At 43.7% G+C, this 26,658-nt stretch overlaps 1 protein-coding gene across 6 annotated transcripts in view; it reads right to left on the bottom strand.

The window, feature by feature from the left end:
• Positions 1–26,658, bottom strand: part of LOC122939791 — a 106,388-nt gene that overhangs the window by 7,562 nt on the left and 72,168 nt on the right. For all 6 annotated transcript variants that reach the window (XM_044295927.1, XM_044295965.1, XM_044295955.1 and 3 more), the window contains 2 exons: positions 23,482–23,595; positions 4,188–4,330 (listed from right to left, as the gene is read on the bottom strand). In XM_044295927.1, coding sequence (XP_044151862.1) covers positions 4,188–4,330; positions 23,482–23,595 — 257 coding nt within the window. The remainder of the gene's footprint in view (positions 1–4,187; positions 4,331–23,481; positions 23,596–26,658) is intronic.

The following is a 26,658-nucleotide window of genomic DNA, read 5'->3' as shown; positions in this document are numbered from 1 at the left end:
ATTACTCAGCATATATATCAAAAATATCTGAGGAACCACATCGAAAACACAGAAACGATGTTTACAGCTCAGTGATGACCTGATCTTGATAAGACCATCATAGAAAGATAATTAGGATTATTCAACCTGGTCAATTCACTGGAGACGTATTCTGTGGTTACTCACGGTTTGCTGAGATACCAGTGGATATGGTGCTTCACAGTTTCTTGAGATACCAGTGGATGTGATACTTCATAGCCAGGTGGGGGTCCAATACTGGTGAAAGGAGCAATCAGGCGATTATTTAGCACTGATGATATCCGGGGTGGTCCGGAGGCCGTGGTAGTGATGGTACAACTCTGAGACGTAGTATCCGATAATTAAAGACACTCCAATAGGAAGTCAATAAAAGGAAACCTATCCTACAAAATTCCCTCCGCGACCCTAGCTGAACTCAGCCCAGGGACACCCCTTGAAGGTAGAGGTTCCCTGTCCTCGTGCCTAATCTGGCTCTCCCTGTAGTACCCTGTCCTCAATGACCAAAAATAGATAACATGACAAAAAAACAATATAGAAAACAAAGAAAAAATACGGATCCCAACGTTACATTTCCCCAGCCAGTATGACTTCTGACTGGTTCGTCAGGGGAAGTGGAGATCAATGCTCCAACAGCAGTGTCTCATAATAGAGATTTCCAATATTGCGTCCCTCAAATCGAGACCCTCCGGGAGTAGGAGCCCAGATGCAGGCAATAGATGACCGGTGTCCCCAAGTCCAAATCAAAATCAGCGCCTTATAAAGTATCCACCCCCAATAGGTCCCTCCCCTTTAGAAGACTATTCTCCTACTATAGATAATAAAAAAAACATTCTAAGAACTATCCTCTAATATAGTTATAGTCCCCCATATGCATAATAATACTGTATTTAAAATTATATCATAAATCACCTTGCAATCGAATGCCCCATTGATACAGCATGTAGACGCCGATTTGGAACGCATATGCGTTCCACAGACCGGAAGTGACGTATTAAACCGGAAGTGACGTACATATTCCTAGTCCGATAACCGGAAGTCACTCTGGAACACAAATTGCTACCCAGTAAAAAGAGGCATGCCGAAGGGCCAGTACATCCGTATTAGAAGGAATTGCAAAGATACCCCTACATTCATGGCACAATCCAGGGACCTAAGGGATAGGTTCTTAAACAGAGGCTATCCAGATGAGACATTAAAAAAGGCCTTTAGACATTCCCTTACTCATAATAGAGAAGAATTTTTGGACCCCCAAAAAAAGGGTAAAATAGAGGACAAGATCATAAGGGTTATCGGGACGTTCGATGATTCTCACGAGAGGATTTTCGAAATCCTGAGAAGACACTGGGATATTCTCCGTACAGATAGGGACCTTGTAGATGTACTCCCATCCAAACCACGGATTACTTTCAGGAGGGGAAAATCGATAAGGGATCTCCTGGTACATAGTCTCTACACGACACCAAAAACCTCTGGAACCTGGTTGGATAGGAGACCGTTGGGAACATTTAAATGCAGTGGATGCATAGCATGTCCATTTATTACTACATCTAAAAAACTTTTAAAAGTGTCACAACGGGTAGAACCTTTGAGATAAGGGATTTCGGTAATTGTAAGAGTTGTGGAGTGGTTTACCTGATAACATGTTCATGTCCCTTGAATTATGTGGGCAAGACTAAAAGGGAGTTGAGGAGGAGAGTGGGAGAGCACCTAGGATATCTCAGACATGGACGAGACAAACCAATGGCGAATCATTTACTTGAGTTCCATGGGGGCGATCCCAGATCCCTGGGCTTCCAAATTATTGACATCATTCCTCCCTCTCCACGTAAGGGAGATTGGAACAAAAAGATCTTACAGAAGGAATGCCAGTGGATATATAGATTAAAAACATACAGTCTACAGTTTCCTGTGAATTGGGTGCTCTCCCATTCTCACTCTCCCCTCCCATGCAAGCTTCCCTACCATATTCCATATGTATTTCCATTTTGCCCACTTGGACACGACTACCAAGTTGGTCATATGTTTTATAGTGCCCACTTGACCACGACTATTAACCTCTCTTATAATGATCGTATGTCTGGGGCCCACTTTTTTTTGCCCCCTTCTCTGCCCACTTTGACACTACTATTAAATTTGTCATAAATGACCGCATTTCTGGGGCCCTCCTTCTGGGGTTGGCCCCTCCCTCTTCTTCAAATTAACCAACCTCCAATGGCGACCTAAATGATATCATTAATCCTGTTATCAGTTAAAATATCGGATCGAAAGTGATCCTATAGTGTATATCTTGCTGCCGGAATGGGGTGTATTTTGTAATTTAAGTTTTCCCCATAGATGGCCTGAAAAAATGTTCTGTCCGGTGGAACCTAGTCAATGTGCGAATAATTGTTTAATCCTCATAATCTGTTAGTTATATTTATTCCCCCATATCTCCACCGCTCCCCCCCCCCCCCTTTTTCGTCTCCTCTCCCCCTTTGCTAGTAGAATATATTTCAATTGGTGTCTCATATTTTTTTCATTAATCGATTCCCATTTAGATATCCTTTAGAAAGGGAATATCATGCTATAAATATCGGTACATCTTATTACTAAAATATTGAGATAACTGTTAGCTGCATGCATCGCCTCCCTGTATCTTCTGAGTCGCATGGTGGAACGCAATTTGCGTTCCAGAGTGACTTCCGGTTATCGGACTAGGAATATGTAAGTCACGTCCGGTTTAATACGTCACTTCCGGTCTGTGGAATGCATATGCGTTCTAAATCGGCGTCTACATGCTGTATCAATGGGGCATTCGATTGCAAGGTGATTTATGATATAATTTTAAATACAGTATTATTATGCATATGGGGGACTATAACTATATTAGAGAATAGTTCTTAGAATGTCGTTTTTTCATCTATAGTAGGAGAAGAGTCTTCTAAAGGGGAGGGACCTATTGGGGGTGGATACTTTATAAGGCGCCGATTTTGATTAGGACTTGGGGACACCGGTCATCTATTGCCTGCATCTGGGCTCCTACTCCTGGAGGGTCTCGATTGAGGGACGCAATATTGGAAATCTCTATTATGAGACACTGCTGTTGGAGCATTGATCTCCACTTCCCCTGACGAACCAGTCAGAAGTCATACTGGCTGGGGAAACGCAATGTTGGGATCCGTGTTTTTTCTTTGTTTTCTATATTGTTTTTTTGTCATGTTATCTATTTTTGGTCATTGAGGACAGGGTAATACAGGGAGAGCCAGATTAGGCACGAGGACAGGGAACCTCTACCTTCAAGGGGTGTCCCTGGGCTGAGTTCAGCTAGGGTCGCGGAGGGAATTGTGTAGGATAGGTTTCCTTTATGGACTTCCTATTGGAGTGTCTTTAATTATCGGATACTACGTCTCAGAGTTGTACCATCACTACCACGGCCTCCGGACCACCCCGGATATCATCAGTGCTAAATAATCGCCTGATTGCTCCTTTCACCAGTATTTGACCCCCACCTGGCTATGAAGTATCACATCCACTGGTATCTCAACAAACTCTGAAGCACCATATCCACTGGTATCTCAGCAAACCGTGAGTAACCACAGGATACGTCCTCCAGTACCTCAGCAAACCGTGAGTAATCGCAGAATAATGTCTCCAGTGAATTGACCAGGTTGTATAATCCTAATTATCTTTCTATGATGGTCTTATCAAGATCAGGTCATCACTGAGCTGTAAACAATCGTTTCTGTGTTTTCGATTGGTTCCTCAGATATTTTTGATATATATACACTGAGTAATCTCATGTGGGTGTAATTATATATACTACCAGTATACCTCTTGACCAATTGATGACATAATTTGTATTGTATGTATTCTCGACTCTCCTGTTACATGTAGTCCGGCTGTAGGCCAGATTTTAGTAGACGATTAATAAAAGGTATATTTTAATTGGGAAGGTGTTCCAGTGCATATTGAGTTCTTCATTATACACATCTGTTTCTGGCTTTTTAGCTCTGATTAGTGAAAGATATAAACCCCATGACTCTCAGGAGCAAGGCTTGACACTCTGAGGGGGGAGTAGTACTTAAGTAATAGTAGAACTAGTAGTAGATGTAAAAGCCTATTGGAATGGTATCGCATATGGTTTGACAGCATTACATCAGCTTTTCTCATAAGAACAAAACCTTGCTTACCTCCATTAAATCTTCCAATTTGATCTTCTCACAATGAATACTTTTCTTCCAGTTTTTGCTTAATTCTTTTCCTCCATATTTCTCAAAGGTTATTACAGAAAATCTCTTGCCTTCAGAACAAATGCACAGGCTATTTCTCGAGTCTACAAATACAAAACACTGGATGAATATAATCCTACTATGTCCAGAGATGTAAAAAAAAAAAAAAAAAAAAAACTGTTAGAGAATTACACTCAACATTGAAATTAAGAAGGAAAAGTTGTGGAATTATAGAAATCATGGGGTCGATAGTCATAAATGATATGCAAATAATAAAAAATGGAAACAAAATATTCAAAACATCTGGATTTATTTGGTATCGAGTAGGTGCACCAAGTGCAGAAATACACGCACTTACACGGCTTAGCATACTATCTATGAGGTTAATAATGGTTGTCTGAGGATTGTTCTGCCCCGCTGAATGCACTTGGGCACACAAATCATCAGGACCCAGTGCTGGCAGCTCCCTTTGCAATTGCCAACCAATGACGTCCCAGAAGTGTTTAATGGGAGACAAGACCTTAGATGCTGCAGGCCATGAAAGCACATTTAGGCTATGCAGTCTGCTCACAGTAGAATAAGCAATTTGTGGCCTGGCATTTTCCTGTTAAAAAACTCGCTCTGGGACACACTAGAGAAATTGCTGTACCACTGGTTCCACAACCAACTCAATGTAATGCCAAGCTGTGCCTGAAATGAATAAAGGTCTGTCTACAGTCCATTAAGCCACCACAAGCCATAATCCCAGGAATAGGACTAATGTGACGTTCCCTTCCTAAGGCCTCTTCATGGTGTAGCCCATGTGGTCTACAGACTAATATCTGGCCATCATTATTGCCTCTAAGACAAGAGTGGGACTCTTGCTAAACATGACAGACCACCATTTTAGCCTCCATTGCAGTCTTGCTGTGCACCATGATAGGCCTTTGAGAGCAGTGGGGAGAAGTCAATGGAACACCTAGTAACATAGTATATAAGTATATAAGGCCCAAAAAAAAAAAAATGGCATTCGTCCATCCAGTTCGGCCTGTTATCCTGCAAGATGATCCAGAGGAAGGAGAAAAAAAAACCTGAGGTAGAAGCCAATTTTACCCACTTAAGGGGAAAAAGAAATTCCTTTCCCACTCCAATCAGGCAATCAGACTCCAGAAAATACATCCAGGCCCCTCTTGAACTCCTTTATTGTACTCACCATCACCACCTCCTCAGGCAGAGAGCTTCCATAGTCTCACTGCTCTTACCGTAAAGAATCCTTTGTTATGTTTGTGTACAAACCTTCTTTCCTCCTGACACAGAGGCTGTCCCCTCGTCACAGTCACAGTCCTGAGGATAAATAGATGATGGGAGAGATCTCTGTACTGACCCCTGATATATTTATACATAGTAATTAGATCTCCCCTCAGTCGTCTTTTTCTAAAGTGAATAACCCTAATTTTGATCATCTTTCAGGGTACTGTAGTCCCCCCATTCCAGTTATTACTTTAGTTGCCCTCCTCTGAACCCTCTCTAGCTCTGCTATGTCTGCTTTGTTCACAGGAGTCCAGAACTGTACACAGTACTCCATGAGTGGTCTGACTAGTGAGTTGGAAAGTGGCAGGACTATGTTCTCATCACGGACATCTATGCCCCTTTTGATGCAACCCATTATCTTATTGGCCTTGGCAGCAGCTGCTTGACACTGGTTTCTACAGCTTAGTTTGCTGTTCACTAAAATTCCTAGATCTTTTTCCATGTCAGTGTTACCCAGTGTTTTACCATTTAGTATGTACGGGTGACTTGCATTATTCCTTCCCATGTGTATAACCTTACATTTGTCAGTGTTAAACCTCATCTGACACTTATCTGCCCAAGCCTCTAATCTATCCAGATCCATCTGTAGCAGTACAGTCGTGGCCAAAAGTTGAGAATTACATAAATATTGGAAATTGGAAAAGTTGCTGCTAAAGTTTTTATAATAGCAATTTGCATATACTCCAAAATGTTATGAAGAGTGATCAGATGAATTGCATAGTCCTTTGCCATGAAAATTAACTTAATCCCCAAAAAAACCTTTCCACTGCATTTCATTGCTGTCATTAAAGGACCTGCTGAGATCATTTCAGTAATCGTCCTGTTAACTCAGGTGAGAATGTTGACGAGCACAAGGCTGGAGATCATTATGTCAGGCTGATTGGGTTAAAATGGCAGACTTGATCTGTTAAAAGGAGGGTGATGCTTGAAATCATTGTTCTTCCATTGTTAACCATGGTGACCTGCAAAAACGCGTGCAGCCATCATTGCGTTGCATAAAAATGGCTTCACAGGCAAGGATATTGTGGCTACTAAGATTGCACCTCAATCAACAATTTATCGGATCATCAATAACTTTAAGGAAAGAGGTTCAATTCTTGTTAAGAAGGCTTCTGGGCGTCCAAAAAAGTCCAGCAAGCGCCAGGATCGTCTCCTAAAGAGGATTCAGCTGCAGGATCGGAGTGCCACCAGTGCAGAGCTTGCTCAGGAATGGCAGCAGGCAGGTGTGTGAGCGCATCGGCAGGCACAGTGAGGCAAAAACTTTTGGAAGATGGACTGGTGTCAAGAAGGGCAGCAAAGAAGCCACTTATCTCCAAAGAAAACATCAGGTACAGATTGATTTTCTGCAGAAAATATGGTGAATGGACTGCTGAGGACTGGGGCAAAGTCATATTCTCCGATGAAGCCTCTTACCGATTGTTTGGGGCATCAGGAAAAAGGCTTGTCCGGAGAAGAAAAGGTGAGCACTACAATCAGTCCGGTCATGCCAACAGTAAAGCATCCTGAGACCATTCATGTGTGGGGTTGCTTCTCATCCAAGGGAGTGGGCTCACTCACAATTTTGCCCAAAAACACAGCCATGAATAAAGAATGGTACCAAAACACCCTCAAACAGCAACTTCTTCCAACAATCCAACAACAGTTTGGTGAAGAACAATGCATTTTCCAGCACAATGGAGCACCGTGCCATAAGGCAAAAGTGATAACTAAGTGGCTCGGGGACCAAAACGTTGACATTTTGGGTCCATGGCCTGGAAACTCCCCAGATCTTAATCCCATTGAGAACTTGTGGTCAATTCTCAAGAGGCAGATGGACAAACAAAAACCCACTAATTCTGACAAACTCCAAGAAGTGATTATGAAAGAATGGGTTGCTATCAGTCAGGAATTGGCCCAGAAGTTGATTGAGAGCAGAGGTCCTGAAAAAGAAGGGCCAACACTGCAAATACTGACTCTTTGCATAAATGTCATGTAATTGTCTATAAAAGCCTTTGAAACGTATGAATATGAAGTAATTATATTTCACTACATCACAGAAACAACTGAAACAAAGATCTAAAAGCAGTTTAGCAGCAAACTTTGTGAAAACTAATATTTGTGTCATTCTCAAAACTTTTGGCCACGACTGTATACTGTCCTCTTCCGTGTCAATTACTTTACACAGTTTAGTGTCCTCTTCAAAAATTGATATTTTACTATGCAAGCCTTCTACAAGATCATTAATAAATATATTGAAGCAAATAGGGCCCAGTACTGACCCATGAGGTACGCCACTAGAGACAGTTACCCAATCTGAGTGTGTACCATTAATAACCACCCTCTGTTTTCTATCATTGAGCCATACTTACCCACATACAGACATTTTCTCCCAGTCCGAGCATTCTCATTTTATATACTAACCTTTTATGTGGTACAGTGTCAAAAACTTTGGAGAAGTCCAGATACACGACATCCATTGATTTGTCGCTGTCAAGTCTACAACTTACCTCCTCATAGAAACCGATTAAATTAGTTTGACATGACCGATCCCTCATGAAGACATGCTGATATGGAGTTATTTGCTTATTTTCCTTGAGGTGCTCCAAGATAGCATCTCTCAGAACCTTCAAATAGTTTACCCACAACAGATGTTAAACTTACCAGCCTATAGTTTCCAAGCTCTGTTTTTGGACCCTTTTTGAATATTAAATTCCTATGTTGACCGGGTATACTTGTTCCTTAAAATATAACTTTTACTAGATATGCCATAAAATATTTAAAGAGTTAAAAAAAACACCAAATGACAGTGAGCAGATGGACTGAACCACTACCAACACATCCAACTTAGTTATATACCGTCTAGTTGCCTAGGGATAGAACAAAGATAATATACAGTCCTACCTCCTCCAGATGTGTAGATTGCAGATGGATGTATGTTGTGTACTGGAAAAGGTATCCTTCAATGCAGTGGCCAAGGATATTGAGGACGGGTGCTTGGACATATGATAGGCAGCAACAACTAGTGACCCTAATAAAAGGTTCCCTCACTGTTATACTAAGGAGGGGGACTAGTCCATTTAACTGCCTAGCAGACACAGAGCACCTGCCCCGACAGGGGCGACCCCATACGGAACCTGTCCCTATGCTTGCCCTCACTGGATCCCTACATGCCATGTTTCGTCCTCATGATAGGACTCATCAGGGGAATATAGTAGTGAAGTTCAACTGAAAAACGCAAGAGACAAACAACCATAATAACTACCAGTACTCCATTCTTAACAGGGTTCAGTCAATCAACACCACACACATAGTGCCCATTAAGCAACCTCTTACTTACTAATGAAGTAACACATCAACTCCTAATTCATAGGAGGCACAGTCCGACAGTGGTCCCGCTGTGTTCAGATGCAGGGAAGTGTCCCATGCATCATGCCGCCTTACCGTTGGTGTAGCCGAATGGGGAGAGCGCAGGCCTGCGTCTCATCCCTTTTCAAATGTGCCTTGCTCTTGAGCCCCTCCCCTACTTCCCATTCCACAGACCGGAAGTCGGGGATCACGTGATCCTGGGGCCGCGGGTCACATGGCATCGCATGACTTTGGCGTACCCAGTTGCTAGATACGCACAGGGTTGTCGTTTCATGCCTGCCTCCTCCAACAGATTGAGGGGATTGAACTTGAGGAGAACTGTATATTGGGGAGTATAGGCTTACAAGCTGTGGCATACTTTCTCTCCTCGCGAGGACGACAATTTGATGCCCACAATAACTTTGTCCTTCAGCTGTTGGAATTTTCATTGAGAAGGATTTCCTATTCATCGGCAGAATTTACCACCAGCTCAGGGGCACAGCAATGGAGAGCCCATGTGCCCCATCATACGCTAATGTGTTCCTGGGCTGGTGTGAAAACACACTGGTCTTTGGTGATGATACCCGAAGGGAAGTAAACCAGATCCTGATGTGGGCGCGGTTTGTTGTTTGGAAAGGTGAACCAGAGTCACCACACAGTTTAAACAGGAATAACATAGGCCTAAGATTCACCTCTGAAAGATACACCACACAATTGCCCTTTTTAGATATCTGTATCCTTTAAAAAAAAAAAATAAACATCGAATGGCACATTAGAAACATCGATATTTCGTAAACCAACATCCACATCCGCAGGCTGCACCCCCTTAAAAAAAAAAAAATCACTTTCCATCAGCACCAAAAAGAAAAAAAATCCAAATCCCCATCAATAAAATGAACAAATCCTGCACCCCCCCCCCCTTAATTACACCCTCTCTTCTCCCCTTAATAACAAACCCCCCCCCTTAATTACACCCCCTCCCTCCCCACCTTAATTACACGGTACACCACGACCCCCCCCCCCCCCTTAATTACACAATTATTTACTTAACTTTACTTGTGTGTGTCTCACATTTATTTTGATGATGCCCCCCCGCCGTCCGGCCGCTGCGCTGGTATAATAGATGGATCATGGATGGGATCCTTCTGATCCGTGAAGGCGGCGGCGTGGCGTCAGCGTCGTGACGTCATGTTGCGTGCCGCCCGCTGCCGCAATAATCCTTCTTCCACTGGACCGAAGCCGGCGCCGAGTCGCGTCGCACGGTCGCCGCAGTGGATTGAGCCGGGGACGGGTGACTCCGGCGTCAGCACCCCCCTTGTGAGTGGCACCCGGGGTGGCCCCTACTCTTGGAGTCCAGCACAGCCCCACTCCTATTTTATTCACTGGCGGGACCAACTGGTCAAAAGACATTTTGTGGCAGCTCCAAAGCCAGGTACATGGCTGGACAGGAGAGTGCGTGGCAACTTTAGATGTTCAGGATGTGTGGCATGTAAATACATGCAATGTAGTAAAACATTTGTGAGCAACAATACGTGGAGAAAATACAAGATCAAGGATTTCATTAACTGTAGAGCCAAAGGGGTCATTTAAAAAATAACTTGTTCATGTGGCAAAGAATATATTGGGAAGTCCATACGGGAGTTTAGGCAAAGGAGTAGGGGAGCATCTGGGTGATGTAGAAAACTCAAGGGACACTGCGGTCGCACGGCATGTGAAGAATGACCATGAGGGGAGGCCTGAGTGCCTTTCATTCATGGTCATAGAGTTGATTAAAAAACCAATGAGAGGAGGCAATTGGGATCAGAAAATCCTCCAATGTGAGGCCAAGTGGATTTATTATCTTAGGACTGTACAGCCTAACGGACTGAATGAGCAGCAGAATTTCAGCTGCTTTATCTAAGGCAGGTTTCAGTGACCATCGCCCGTTTAAAATTGTCCCAGATAATATTAATAAAATATTCCCCCCCCCCACTCCTCAAAACTTCCTCTGCCCCCAATAGGTTGTTCCTGTAATTGATCGATCTGGTGTGCAATGGAGGATGGTTTGGTCGCACGCGGAGTGGTTATAGATGATTGTTTAAACCGATTTCTGGTATCCCAAAAACATCATGGAGATACAGATTTGAATTACCCCCAGTAAGAATTATTGATTATATAAAATATATTATATATATCTATATATACCCCCCTAAAATACATTCCATATTAAATATATATATATGAAAAAGGAGGTAGCTAAGTGGTATTATTAAATTTACTATCTGTGCTAGGAAACTGACCAAGTGAGTCTGACTTATGACTCAATGTGTAAGTGAAATTGTTGTCCATTATCTGTGGCAGCGGGCAAGCATGAAACGACGACCCTGTGCGCATCTAGCAACTGGGGATGCCGTAGTCATGTGACCCACCGCCCCAGGATCACGTGATCCCCGACTTCCGGTCTGTGGAACGTACGCCGAGCATTCCACAGACACACAACAGGAAGTAGGGAAGGGGCTCAAGAGCGAGGCACATTTGAAAAGGGATGAGACGCATGCCTGCGCTCTCCCCACTCGGCTACACCAACGGTAAGGCGGCATGATGCATGGGACACTTCCCTGCATCTGAACACAGCGGGACCACTGTCGGACTGTGCCTCCTATGAATTAGGAGTTGATGTGTTACTTCATTAGTAAGTAAGAGGTTGCTTAATGGGCACTATGTGTGTGGTGTTCATTGACTGAACCCTGTTAAGAATGGAGTACTGGTAGTTATTATGGTTGTTTGTCTCTGGCGTTTTTCAGTTGAACTTCACTACTATATTCCCCTGATGAGGACGAACGTGGCATGTAGGGATCCAGTGAGGGCAAGCATAGGGAAAAGTCCCCTAACAACAGGTTCCGTATGGGGCCGCCCCTGTCGGGGCGGGTGCTCTGTGTCTGCTAGGCAGTTAAATGGACTAGTCCCCCTCCTTAGTATAACTGTGAGGGAACCTTTATTAGGGTCACTAGTTGTTGCTGCCCATCATATGTGCAACCAAGCACCCGTCCTCAATATCCTTGGCCACTGCATTGAAGGATACCTTTTCTAGTACACACCGTATATCCATCTGCAATCTACACGTCTGGAGGCGGTAGGACTGTATATTATCTTTGTTCTATCCCTAGGCAACTAGACGGTATATAACCAAGTTGGATGTGTTGGTAGTGGCTTAGTCCATCTGCTCACTGTCGTTTGGTGTTTTTTGAACAAGTATACCCGGTCAACATAGGAATTTGATTTACATTTGGGAGTGTGACTACACACCTCGGCACGTTCAAGTGCACTAAGGTGTTGGATTACCTTTTTGAATATTGGCAATACATTTGCTATGCGCCAATCCTGTGGAACACTCCCTGTCAGTATAGAGTCCTTAAAGGGACACTGTCACCTGGATTTCACTTACTGAGCTATCATCATCACCACATCAGTCTCCACGATTTACATTAAAATATACTAGTATTACTGCCCTGTGTCTTGTAATTTCTCTATAAAATCACCTTTATTAATATGCTAATTACCTCAATAAGGAGCCCAAGGACTGTCCCTCCGGCTGTTGGAGCCCACCAGCGCCCATTAACTTTGAGCCCAGCACCGCCCCACTGTTAATTTCATCACTGCTCATCGCCGACGTAATGAGTTTGTTGCGCCTGAAATCTCGTGCATTTCTGGGTCGCACAAAGTTTGCGCATGCGCAGTTGTTCTGTGAGGCCGATGCCAGGACACCGCGTGGGTGCTGATAGGAGTATCCACAGCGCATGCGCGAGATTTCGGGCGCAACAAACACATTACGTCGGGGATAAGCAGTGAATAAAATAGGAGTGGGGCTGTGCTGGACTCCAAGATAATGGACGCGGCTGGGCTCCTTATTGAGGTAATTAGCATATTAATAAAAGCCATTTTATAGAGAAATTACAAGACACAGGGCAGTAATACTAGTATATTTTAATGTAAACCGTGGAGACTGATGTGGTGATGATAATAGCTCTGTAAGTGAAATCCAGGTGACAGTGTCCCTTTAAGGACTCTATACTGACAGGGAGTGTTCCACAGGATTGGCGCATAGCAAATGTATTGCCAATATTCAAAAAGGTAATCCAACACCTTAGTGCACTTGAACGTGCCGAGGTGTGTAGTCACACTCCCAAATGTAAATCAAATTCCTATGTTGACCGGGTGACAGTGTCCCTTTAAATATCAGAAATAAAGGTCTGGCTAAGACATTACTTAATTCTCTCAGGATACGGGGGTGTATGCCATCTGGTCCTGGCGATTTGTCCATTTTAATCTTTTTCAGACGCCGCTGTACTTCTTCCTGGGTCAGACAGGGCACTTTTAATGGGGAATTAACCTTTACATTCTGCATTTCATCTGACAGTTTCTTCAGCGAATACAGTGAAACTGGAAATCTAGCTTGAAGCTCAGTATTCTATAAACTCCTTCTGAGGCTTGAGATGCAACGTCCAATTTAACTTGTAGTATAGAATGGACTACTAAGCACTATTCTTCTAATTAGATGATCTGTCTGTGCAGATGTTCATCTCTGTGCACCTCTTGCTGTCATTCCAGTTCATCGTTGCTCCCCCAACCACCTGGATATGCAATGTTAAACAATGCTGACATCTCGGCCTAGGTGCAGAGCAATCTGCCAGTGATGAACCAAGGTCTTTCAGTTCATGGATTTTTTTTCCCTCTCAGTTTGCGACAAATGGCAATAACTGGCACATTGATGAACAGGAGCCAATTTCACAATTATCCCACATAGATTTATCAGCAGGGGCGGACTGACCGGTCGGGCACTTCGGACATGGTCCGAGGGCTCAGCCGGAATGGGGGCCCGCCGCAGAATAACAATGTGCAGTGGCGTAACTACCGGGGAAGCAACTGCTTCGGGGCCCGGGCTGACAAGGGGCCTGGCCCCTTGTCAGGTCTATCCCTGCAGAGCTGACAGGCACACACTCTGAGCTACGAGACCCTGGTGTATTTAAATCTCATTTAGCATGTCTTTAAGAAAATTTTCTCCTGGGATTCGAACTCGCGACCTTTCACATCAGAGGCAAGGCATTTACCCACACAGCAATGACAGCTGTATTACCAGTTACTTAAATAAAAAAAATATATAAGACTTCTACTGTAGGTAACTGATACCTAGTGTACATACACATGACAGCTGCCCCAGCACACACTGTATGGATGTAGCAGAGCTGGGTGTGTTGGGGCAACTGTCATGTGTATGGTTGTACACTATCAAAGTTATCTACAGTAGAAGTATATATATATATATATATATATATATATATATATATATATATATTTTTTTTTTTTTTTTTTAAGTAACTTGATGTACAGCTGTCATAGCTGTGTGGTTAAGTGCTTTGCCTCTGATACAGAAGGTCATGGGTTCGAATCCCATCTTAAACTTTTCTGAAAGACATGCTAAACAGGAACACAAGCACCAAATCTTCAACACTAGAGGCTGCTGGGAACACAGGAAGAGGCTGCATCGCATCGCTGACATGGAGGCGAGTAGAAAAGTTTTATTTATTTTTTAATGCCGGACTGGTACTTCACTCCCACGGGGGAGGGGGGGGGGCTATTGGCGCCATGATACTGGCACATGGAGGGGGGAGGAGAGAGGCACTTTATACTGGCAAATTAGGGAACAGGGGGAGAGGATGGCACTATGATACTGGCAGATGAAGGGGGGGGGGGGGAAAGGCACTTGATACTGGCACATTAGGGAACAGGGGGAGAGGATGGCACTGATACTGGCAGACGGAGGGGGGGGGAGAGAGGCACTTGATACTGGCACATTAGGGGGAGAGGATGGCACTGTGATACTGGCACATGGAGGGGGAGGAGAGAGGCACTTGATACTGGCACATTAGGGGGCAGGGGGAGAGGATGGCACTATGATATTGGCACATGGGGAAGGGGGGCAAGAAATGGACATGAATCATGAGGGGCAGAAATGTAGATTCGCTACCGGCCCTGGATAGGTGTATAGTGTGAATCCAGCACAGTAGTGTGTGTGGTGTATGTAGCAGAGCTGTATGCGACGGAGGCATGTATAATGTGCACAGTACAGCTGTGTATGTAAAATGTGTAACACAGTGATATATAATGTGGCACCCAGAGCTGTGTGTGTAAAATGTGCAACACAGTGATATATAATGTGCCACTCAGAGCTGTGTGTGTAGCAGAGCTGTGCATGTAAAATGTGTAACACAGTGATATATAAATGTCAGATTTTACAGTTGATGGCTACCGATTCCAGCAGCATGACAACCTATGATCAGCTTATCAGCAGGTCCGTCTCACAAAAAGTGGACATGCCCTTTTAATATGAGACCTTAACCCCTTAGGGACACAGCCTTTTTACACCTTAGGACCAGGCCATTTTTAGAAAATCTGACCAGTGTCACTTTAAGTGCTGATAACTTTAAAACGCTTTGACTTATCCAGGCCATTCTGAGATTGTTTTTTCGTCACATATTGTACTTCATGACACTGGTAAAATAAAGTTAAAAAAAATATTTTTTTTTTGCATAAAAAAAGTCAAATTTACCAAAAATTGGGAAAAATTAGCAAATTTCAAAGTTTCAGTTTCTCTACTTCTGTAATACATAGTAATACCCCCAAAAATTGTGATGACTTAACATTCCCCATATGTCTACTTCATGTTTGAATTATTTTGGGAATGATATTTTATTTTTTGGGGATGTTACAAGGCTTAGAAGTTTAGAAGCAAATCTTGAAATTTTTCAGAAATTTACAAAAACCCAATTTTTAGGGACCACTACAGCTCTGAAGTCACTTTGCGAGGCTTACATAATAGAAACCACCCAAAAATGACCCCATTCTATAAACTACACCCCTCAAGGTATTCAAAACTGATTTTACAAACTTTGTTAACCCTTTAGGTGTTGCACAAGAGTTATTGGCAAATGGGGATGAAATTTGAGAATTTCATTTTATTGCCTAATTTTCCATTTTAACCCATTTTTTCCACTAACAAAGCAAGGGTTAACAGCCAAACAAGACTGTATCTTTATTGCCCTGACTCTGCCGTTTACAGAAACACCCCATATGTGGCCGTAAACTACTGTACGGCCACACAGCGGGGCGTAGAGTGAAAGGTGCGCCGTATAGTTTTTGGAAGCCAGATTTTGCTGGACTGGTTTTTTGACACCATGTCCCATTTGAAGCCCCCTGATGCACCCCTAGAGTAGAAACTCCATAAAAGTGACCCCATCTAAGAAACTACACCCCTCAAGGTATTCAAAACTGATTTTACAAACTTTGTTAACCCTTTAGGTGTTGCACAAGATTTAATAGAAAATAGAGATACAATTTCAAAATTTCACTTTTTTGGCAGATTTTCCATTTTAATATTTTTTTTCCAGTTACAAAGCAAGGGTTAACAGCCAAACAAAACTCATTATTTCTGGCCCTGATTCTGTAGTTTACAGAAACACCTCATATGTGGTCGTAAACCGCTGTACGGTCACACGGCAGGGCGCAGAAGGAAAGGAGTGCCATACGGTTTTTGGAAGGCAGATTTTGCTGGACTGGTTTTTTTGACACCATGTCCCATTTGAAGCCCCCCTGATGCACCCCTAGAGTAGAAACTCCATAAAAGTGACCCCATCTAAGAAACTACACCCCTCAAGGTATTCAAAACTGATTTTACAAACTTTGTTAACCCTTTAGGTGTTGCACAAGATTTAATAGAAAATAGAGATAGAGATACAATTTCAAAATTTCACTTTTTTGGCAGATTTTCCATTTTAATATTTTTTTTCCAGTTACAAAGCAAGGGTTAACAGCCAAACAAAACTCATTATTTCTGGCCCTGATTCTGTAGTTTACAGAAACACCTCATATGTGGTCGTAAACCGCTGTACGGTCACACGGCAGGGCGCAGAAGGAAAGGAGTGCCATACGGTTTTTGGAAGGCAGATTTTGCTGGACTGGTTTTTTTGACACCATGTCCCATTTGAAGCCCCCCTGATGCACCCCTAGAGTAGAAACTCCATAAAAGTGACCCCATCTAAGAAACTACACCCCTCAAGGTATTCAAAACTGATTTTACAAACTTTGTTAACCCTTTAGGTGTTGCACAAGATTTAATAGAAAATAGAGATACAATTTCAAAATTTCACTTTTTTGGCAGATTTTCCATTTTAATATTTTTTTTCCAGTTACAAAGCAAGGGTTAACAGCCAAACAAAACTCATTATTTCTGGCCCTGATTCTGTAGTTTACAGAAACACCTCATATGTGGTCGTAAACCGCTGTACGGTCACACGGCAGGGCGCAGAAGGAAAGGAATGCCATACGGTTTTTGGAAGGCAGATTTTGCTGGACTGGTTTTTTTGACACCATGTCCCATTTGAAGCCCCCCTGATGCACCCCTAGAGTAGAAACTCCAAAAAAGTGACCCCATTTTAGAAACTACGGGATAGGGTGGCAGTTTTGTTGGTACAAGTTTAGGGTACATATGATTTTTGGTTGCTCTATATTACACTTTTTGTGCGGCAAGGTAACAAGAAATTGCTTTTTTGGCACCGTTTTTTTTTTTTTATTTACACCATTCATCTGACAGGTTAGATCATGTGGTAATTTTATAGAGCAGGTTGTCACGGACGCGGTGATACCCAATATGTATACAATTTTTTTTATTTATGTACGTTTTACACAATAATTTCATTTTTAAAACAAAAAAAATGTTTTAGTGTCTCCATAGTCTAAGAGCCATAGTTTTTTAAATTTTTGGGCGATTATCTTAAGTAGGGTCTCATTTTTTGTGGGATGAGATGACGGTTTGATTGGCACTATTTTGGGGTGCACATGACTTTTTGATTGCTTGCTATTACACTTTTTGTGACGGAAGATGACAAAAAATGGCTTTTTTTACACCGTTTTTATTTTTATTTTTTTACGGTGGTCATCTGAGGGGTTAGGTCATGTGATATTTTTATAGAGCCGGTGAATACGGACGCGGCGATACCTAATATGTATACTTTTTTTTATTTATGTAAGTTTTACACAATGATTTCATTTTTGAAACAAAAGAAATCATGTTTTAGTGTTTCCATAGTGTAAGAGCCATAACTTTTTCAGTTTTTGGGCGATTATCTTGGGTAGGGTATGATTTTTGCGGGATGAGATAACGGTTTGATTGTTACAATTTTGGCATAGATGCGACTTTTTTGATCACTTTTATTACCTTTTTTGGGAAGTAAGGTGGGCAAAATTCCAATTTCATCATAGTTTTTAATTTTTTATTTTTATGGCGTTCACCGTTCGGGTAAAGTAACATTACCGTTTTATAGATCAGGTTGTTACGGACGCGGCGATACCAAACATGTGTAGGGAATTTTATTTTTTCATTTTTAATCAGTGATAAATGTGTTTTTTGATTTTTACTTTATTTTTCACTTTTTTCACTTTTTTTTTGACCCAGACCCACTTGGTTCTTGAAGATCCAGTGGGTCTGATGTCTGCATAATACAGTACAGTACAATATATAGTACTATACTGTATTTTACACTTTGTCTGAACAGATCTATGCCTTTCAGCACAGATCTGTTCAGCACCATGGACAGCAGGACGCCTGAGAAGGCGTCCTGTTGCCATGGGAACCTTCCCCGTCTGCTCAGTAGTGGCCAGAACTGCGCAGACGGGGAAGGGTAAGGACGGGGCTTGGGGGGCTGCCTGGGAGCTCTCTCCCTCTCCATTCGGGGGACTGCAAAGGCACAGCAGCCCCCCGATCGGAGAGGGAGGGAGCTCCCTCTTACTGTTAACCTTTTCCATACAGCGGTCCGTACGGACCGCTGTATGGAAAGGGTTAAACGGCTGACATCGCATCACCGATGTCAGCCGTTTATACCAGGGTGCCAGCAATGTGCTGGCACCCTGGTATACCCACTAGACGCCAACGATTACGCAATGGGAGGCGGGGGATCGCGATCCCGCCTACCGCACCGCCCGCCTCCCGCACCGCCCGCAACCCTCCCCCTGCACCTCCCACCGGGCAAAAATCACTAAGGGGTGCAGGGGGGGTGGGGATACAGATGCACTTTAGGAATACTAAAGTTTCTGATCCCCGCGGTCAGGGACCGCGGGGATCAGAAACTGCAGAAATCGCAGCAAACCGCAGGTCTGAATTGACCTGCGGTTTGCCGCGATCGCCGACATGGGGGGGTCACGGGACCCCCCCGCGCATTTAGCCTAGGTGCCTGCTCAATGATTTGAGCAGGCACCGGGCTCCGATCACTGCCAGCCGCACGGCAGTGATCGAAAATGCACAGGGCGTACATGTACGCCCTGTGTCCTTAAGTACCAGGGCACAAGGGCGTACCTGTACGCCCTGTGTCCTTAAGGGGTTAAAGTGGTGTCCCATGAAAAATATTCTACAGTTTTCAAACAAAGCACCTGGATCTCAATACTTTAGTAATTGCATGTACTGTATTTAAAAGTTTAGTATAGTCTCTGAGTTATTCAATAATATGTATCCGTATTGTGCCAACTGCTGTATTGTGCAAGCAAATCTTGAAATTTTTCAGAAATTTACAAAAACCCAATTTTTAGGGACCACTACAGCTCTGAAGTCACTTTGCGAGGCTTACATAATAGAAACCACCCAAAAATGACCCCATTCTATAAACTACACCCCTCAAGGTATTCAAAACTGATTTTACAAACTTTGTTAACCCTTTAGGTGTTGCACAAGAGTTATTGGCAAATGGGGATGAAATTTGAGAATTTCATTTTATTGCCTAATTTTCCATTTTAACCCATTTTTTCCACTAACAAAGCAAGGGTTAACAGCCAAACAAGACTGTATCTTTATTGCCCTGACTCTGCCGTTTACAGAAACACCCCATATGTGGCCGTAAACTACTGTACGGCCACACAGCGGGGCGTAGAGTGAAAGGTGCGCCGTATAGTTTTTGGAAGCCAGATTTTGCTGGACTGGTTTTTTGACACCATGTCCCATTTGAAGCCCCCTGATGCACCCCTAGAGTAGAAACTCCATAAAAGTGACCCCATCTAAGAAACTACACCCCTCAAGGTATTCAAAACTGATTTTACAAACTTTGTTAACCCTTTAGGTGTTGCACAAGATTTAATAGAAAATAGAGATACAATTTCAAAATTTCACTTTTTTGGCAGATTTTCCATTTTAATATTTTTTTTCCAGTTACAAAGCAAGGGTTAACAGCCAAACAAAACTCATTATTTCTGGCCCTGATTCTGTAGTTTACAGAAACACCTCATATGTGGTCGTAAACCGCTGTACGGTCACACGGCAGGGCGCAGAAGGAAAGGAGTGCCATACGGTTTTTGGAAGGCAGATTTTGCTGGACTGGTTTTTTTGACACCATGTCCCATTTGAAGCCCCCCTGATGCACCCCTAGAGTAGAAACTCCATAAAAGTGACCCCATCTAAGAAACTACACCCCTCAAGGTATTCAAAACTGATTTTACAAACTTTGTTAACCCTTTAGGTGTTGCACAAGATTTAATAGAAAATAGAGATACAATTTCAAAATTTCACTTTTTTGGCAGATTTTCCATTTTAATATTTTTTTTCCAGTTACAAAGCAAGGGTTAACAGCCAAACAAAACTCATTATTTCTGGCCCTGATTCTGTAGTTTACAGAAACACCTCATATGTGGTCGTAAACCGCTGTACGGTCACACGGCAGGGCGCAGAAGGAAAGGAATGCCATACGGTTTTTGGAAGGCAGATTTTGCTGGACTGGTTTTTTTGACACCATGTCCCATTTGAAGCCCCCCTGATGCACCCCTAGAGTAGAAACTCCAAAAAAGTGACCCCATTTTAGAAACTACGGGATAGGGTGGCAGTTTTGTTGGTACAAGTTTAGGGTACATATGATTTTTGGTTGCTCTATATTACACTTTTTGTGCGGCAAGGTAACAAGAAATTGCTTTTTTGGCACCGTTTTTTTTTTTTTTATTTACACCATTCATCTGACAGGTTAGATCATGTGGTAATTTTATAGAGCAGGTTGTCACGGACGCGGTGATACCCAATATGTATACAATTTTTTTTATTTATGTACGTTTTACACAATAATTTCATTTTTAAAACAAAAAAAATGTTTTAGTGTCTCCATAGTCTAAGAGCCATAGTTTTTTAAATTTTTGGGCGATTATCTTAAGTAGGGTCTCATTTTTTGTGGGATGAGATGACGGTTTGATTGGCACTATTTTGGGGTGCACATGACTTTTTGATTGCTTGCTATTACACTTTTTGTGACGGAAGATGACAAAAAATGGCTTTTTTTACACCGTTTTTATTTTTATTTTTTTACGGTGGTCATCTGAGGGGTTAGGTCATGTGATATTTTTATAGAGCCGGTGAATACGGACGCGGCGATACCTAATATGTATACTTTTTTTTATTTATGTAAGTTTTACACAATGATTTCATTTTTGAAACAAAAGAAATCATGTTTTAGTGTTTCCATAGTGTAAGAGCCATAACTTTTTCAGTTTTTGGGCGATTATCTTGGGTAGGGTATGATTTTTGCGGGATGAGATAACGGTTTGATTGTTACAATTTTGGCATAGATGCGACTTTTTTGATCACTTTTATTACCTTTTTTGGGAAGTAAGGTGGGCAAAATTCCAATTTCATCATAGTTTTTAATTTTTTATTTTTATGGCGTTCACCGTTCGGGTAAAGTAACATTACCGTTTTATAGATCAGGTCGTTACGGACGCGGCGATACCAAACATGTGTAGGGAATTTTATTTTTTCATTTTTAATCAGTGATAAATGTGTTTTTTGATTTTTACTTTATTTTTCACTTTTTTCACTTTTTTTTTGACCCAGACCCACTTGGTTCTTGAAGATCCAGTGGGTCTGATGTCTGCATAATACAGTACAGTACAATATATAGTACTATACTGTATTTTACACTTTGTCTGAACAGATCTATGCCTTTCAGCACAGATCTGTTCAGCACCATGGACAGCAGGACGCCTGAGAAGGCGTCCTGTTGCCATGGGAACCTTCCCCGTCTGCTCAGTAGTGGCCAGAACTGCGCAGACGGGGAAGGGTAAGGACGGGGCTTGGGGGGCTGCCTGGGAGCTCTCTCCCTCTCCATTCGGGGGACTGCAAAGGCACAGCAGCCCCCCGATCGGAGAGGGAGGGAGCTCCCTCTTACTGTTAACCTTTTCCATACAGCGGTCCGTACGGACCGCTGTATGGAAAGGGTTAAACGGCTGACATCGCATCACCGATGTCAGCCGTTTATACCAGGGTGCCAGCAATGTGCTGGCACCCTGGTATACCCACTAGACGCCAACGATTACGCAATGGGAGGCGGGGGATCGCGATCCCGCCTACCGCACCGCCCGCCTCCCGCACCGCCCGCAACCCTCCCCCTGCACCTCCCACCGGGCAAAAATCACTAAGGGGTGCAGGGGGGGTGGGGATACAGATGCACTTTAGGAATACTAAAGTTTCTGATCCCCGCGGTCAGGGACCGCGGGGATCAGAAACTGCAGAAATCGCAGCAAACCGCAGGTCTGAATTGACCTGCGGTTTGCCGCGATCGCCGACATGGGGGGGTCACGGGACCCCCCCGCGCATTTAGCCTAGGTGCCTGCTCAATGATTTGAGCAGGCACCGGGCTCCGATCACTGCCAGCCGCACGGCAGTGATCGAAAATGCACAGGGCGTACATGTACGCCCTGTGTCCTTAAGTACCAGGGCACAAGGGCGTACCTGTACGCCCTGTGTCCTTAAGGGGTTAAAGTGGTGTCCCATGAAAAATATTCTACAGTTTTCAAACAAAGCACCTGGATCTCAATACTTTAGTAATTGCATGTACTGTATTTAAAAGTTTAGTATAGTCTCTGAGTTATTCAATAATATGTATCCGTATTGTGCCAACTGCTGTTTGTTTTTTCCTCTTATTTCTTTGACCTGTTTACTGAGATGGCCGCACATGCTCAGTTTCATCCTTCAAGTGCCTCCTGAGCTGTGATGGGAAGAGCTGAGACACGCCCCCTCAGCTGTGATAGGGAGAGCTGAGACACGCCCCTCTAGCTGCAGAAGAAGAGACACTCCTCTGAGCTGTCAGCTTGATATAAATCTACCAGAGCAATTAATGAGGAGAGGTCTGGATCCATGCGAGCTACAGGGCTGGTTCTAGCTTTGATCGAAAGAAATGGTCTTGTACTATATGATGTAGGATTTTCAGTTTCTATATTAGTCATGGGATAACCCCTTTAAGAACTGTGGTTAGCATTAATAAGATATTGCCTGGTCTACCAGGGTAACTAGATGGTATTACCATGAACCATACTTTTCTCACAAATTCAGATTTATGTCAGAGTCTGGATAGTTAGGAGGTACTGCATTTCTCTTCAAGACGGAATCGGGAGGAGTTTCAGTAATAATTAAACATTGATGGGCATCAATATTACAGTACTGGAAAACCTCTTCATATGGAGCTCCGGATCCCCATCTCCCCTGCACAGCCCGCTTCATCTCACCAATTTCTAGAGGTTCATGGTCAATACATGGTGAAAAAAAAAAAAAGGGATAAAAACATTTGGTGTCACCAAAAACACTTACCTCCAGTCCAGTGTGACTTCATGAATATACCAGTCTTGGTGCCACATCGCACTTTAAATTTGTCATTGAAAACTTGCTTGGGGAACTCCAGCATTACAGAAACGGGTCTCGTCACTGGGGAACAAGAACATGTGTCATCAGTTATGAACCTATGCTAGAATCAAATGACCCACAGCCACAGCCACAGGCCACTCAAATGCTGTCAAACGGGGATGCATTATGGCTAAAAGAGTCCTAGGTCTGCGCCTCTATTTCCTTAGCGCCCTTTAAGACTACCTTCACATTAGCGGCAGCCTTCTCCAGCAGGCTGTTTCGGCAGGTGAACAGCCTGCCGGATCCATGCTGCCGCTAGTGCATGCATGCCGCCGGAGGTCCGCTCCGGCTCCATTGACTGTAATGGGGGCGGGCCGGAGTTTCGGCGGCAGCACGGCAAACATGCAGAGAGGCGGCCGGAATAAAACTACGACATGTGCACTGGCAGCAGCACAGATCCGGCAGGCTGTTCACCCGCCGGAACAGCCTGCCGCTAGTGTGAAACTAGCCATACACTGCCCAATGATCGGACAGATGAGCAGTGATAAGAACGCTCGTTCCTGATCATCTCCATAGAAGCCTACCTGCAGCAGCCTCAGATCATTCAGGGGGACAGAGGTTGGCACGCACACTATCTGACTCCCCCGATCCCAGCTAGGGGGAGCTGTTGCACGCCTGGCAGCATGTGCTTCCTGGTTTTAGAGCTCCCAGATGCCGTGGTCACATTTGACCATGTCATCTGAGAGGTTAATGTTAAATCCACATTATCGTTGATCACAAACATTATCCCCTGGAGTCTACTGTCTAAAACAGCAGGCACCCAGAGTCTGGTGACCCTGTGCGCATCTAGCAACTGGGGACGCCGTAGTCATGTGACCCACCGCCCCAGGATCACGTGATCCCCGACTTCCGGTCTGTGGAACGTACGCCGAGCATTCCACAGACACACAACAGGAAGTAGGGAAGGGGCTCAAGAGCGAGGCACATTTGAAAAGGGATGAGACGCAGGCCTGCGCTCTCCTCACTCGGCTACACCAACGGTAAGGCGGCATGATGCATGGGACACTTCCCTGCATCTGAACACAGCGGGACCACTGTCGGACTGTGCCTCCTATGAATTAGGAGTTGATGTGTTACTTCATTAGTAAGTAAGAGGTTGCTTAATGGGCACTATGTGTGTGGTGTTCATTGACTGAACCCTGTTAAGAATGGAGTACTGGTAGTTATTATGGTTGTTTGTCTCTGGCGTTTTTCAGTTGAACTTCACTACTATATTCCCCTGATGAGTCCTATGATGAGGACGAACGTGGCATGTAGGGATCCAGTGAGGGCAAGCATAGGGAAAAGTCCCCTAACTAGGGACAGGTTCCGTATGGGGCCGCCCCTGTCGGGGCGGGTGCTCTGTGTCTGCTAGGCAGTTAAATGGACTAGTCCCCCCTCCTTAGTATAACTGTGAGGGAACCTTTATTAGGGTCACTAGTTGTTGCTGCCTATCATATGTGCAACCAAGCACCCGTCCTCAATATCCTTGGCCACTGCGTTGAAGGATACCTTTTCTAGTACACACCGTATATCCATCTGCAATCTACACGTCTGGAGGCGGTAGGACTGTATATTATCTTTGTTCTATCCCTAGGCAACTAGACGGTATATAACCAAGTTGGATGTGTTGGTAGTGGCTTAGTCCATCTGCTCACTGTCGTTTGGTGTTTTCTGAACAAGTATACCCGGTCAACATAGGAATTTGATTTACATTTGGGAGTGTGACTACACACCTCGGCACGTTCAAGTGCACTAAGGTGTTGGATTATCTTTTTGAATATTGGCAATACATTTGCTATGCGCCAATCCTGTGAAACACTCCCTGTCAGTATAGAGTCCTTAAAGGGACACTGTCACCTGGATTTCACTTACTGAGCTATTATCATCACCACATCAGTCTCCACGATTTACATTAAAATATACTAGTATTACTGCCCTGTGTCTTGTAATTTCTCTATAAAATAGCTTTTATTAATATGCTAATTACCTCAATAAGGAGCCCAGCCGCGTCCATCATCTTGGAGTCCAGCACAGCCCCACTCCTATTTTATTCACTGCTTATCCCCGACGTAATGTGTTTGTTGCGCCCGAAATCTCGCGCATGCGCTGTGGATACTCCTATCAGCACCCACGCGGTGTCCTGGCATCGGCCTCACAGAACAACTGCGCATGCGCAAACTTTGTGCGACCCAGAAATGCACGAGATTTCAGGCGCAACAAACTCATTACGTCGGCGATGAGCAGTGAATAAATTAACAGTGGGGCGGTGCTGGGCTCAAAGTTAATGGGCGCTGGTGGGCTCCAACATCTGGAGGGACAGTCCTTGGGCTCCTTATTGAGGTAATTAGCATATTAATAAAGGTGATTTTATAGAGAAATTACAAGACACAGGGCAGTAATACTAGTATATTTTAATGTAAACCGTGGAGACTGATGTGGTGATGATAATAGCTCTGTAAGTGAAATCCAGGTGACAGTGTCCCTTTAAGGACTCTATACTGACAGGGAGTGTTCCACAGGATTGGCGCATAGCAAACGTATTGCCAATATTCAAAAAGGTAATCCAACATCTTAGTGCACTTGAACGTGCCGAGGTGTGTAGTCACACTCCCACAGGCTCCTCTTGAATGTTTTGAAATGGGGATCCATTATGGCTTAAAGAGTCATGGGTTTGCTCCTTTATTCACTTAAGGTCATCTTACAGGCAGATGAGAAGTCATAAGAACGCTTGTTCCCGATCATTCCCCAGTTTAAATATGAGGCACTTTCCCCTAAAACAAGTAATTTCATTGATATACTGCAGAGTGTCACTTATGTAATGAGATCCCTCACTTCCATGGCAGACAATGGTAGGTAATATCTTGGTTGTACCCACAACCTGCTCAGCCTATCAGGGAACAGAAAAGCTGGGCCAAATCACTGGCGCTGATGGGTGGGATTTAGCGCTGCCCTAGCCATAAATTTTCCGCCTGGCAGTGTGTTATTGAAAACAAGAGAGAGACCTTTCCCTGCGGGATTTAGCAGCGCAAGGGAGCGCATCGGAGCATGAGATGCTCCGATGCTAGCCTCAGTGGGGCTGCCTGGGTGAAAAGTAAGGGTATG

This window comes from Bufo gargarizans, chromosome 1 (assembly GCF_014858855.1).
Source record: "Bufo gargarizans isolate SCDJY-AF-19 chromosome 1, ASM1485885v1, whole genome shotgun sequence".
NCBI lineage: Eukaryota > Metazoa > Chordata > Amphibia > Anura > Bufonidae > Bufo > Bufo gargarizans.
The sequence above is the reverse complement of the archived record's forward strand: the minus strand, read 5'-3'. Positions and strand labels throughout refer to the sequence as shown.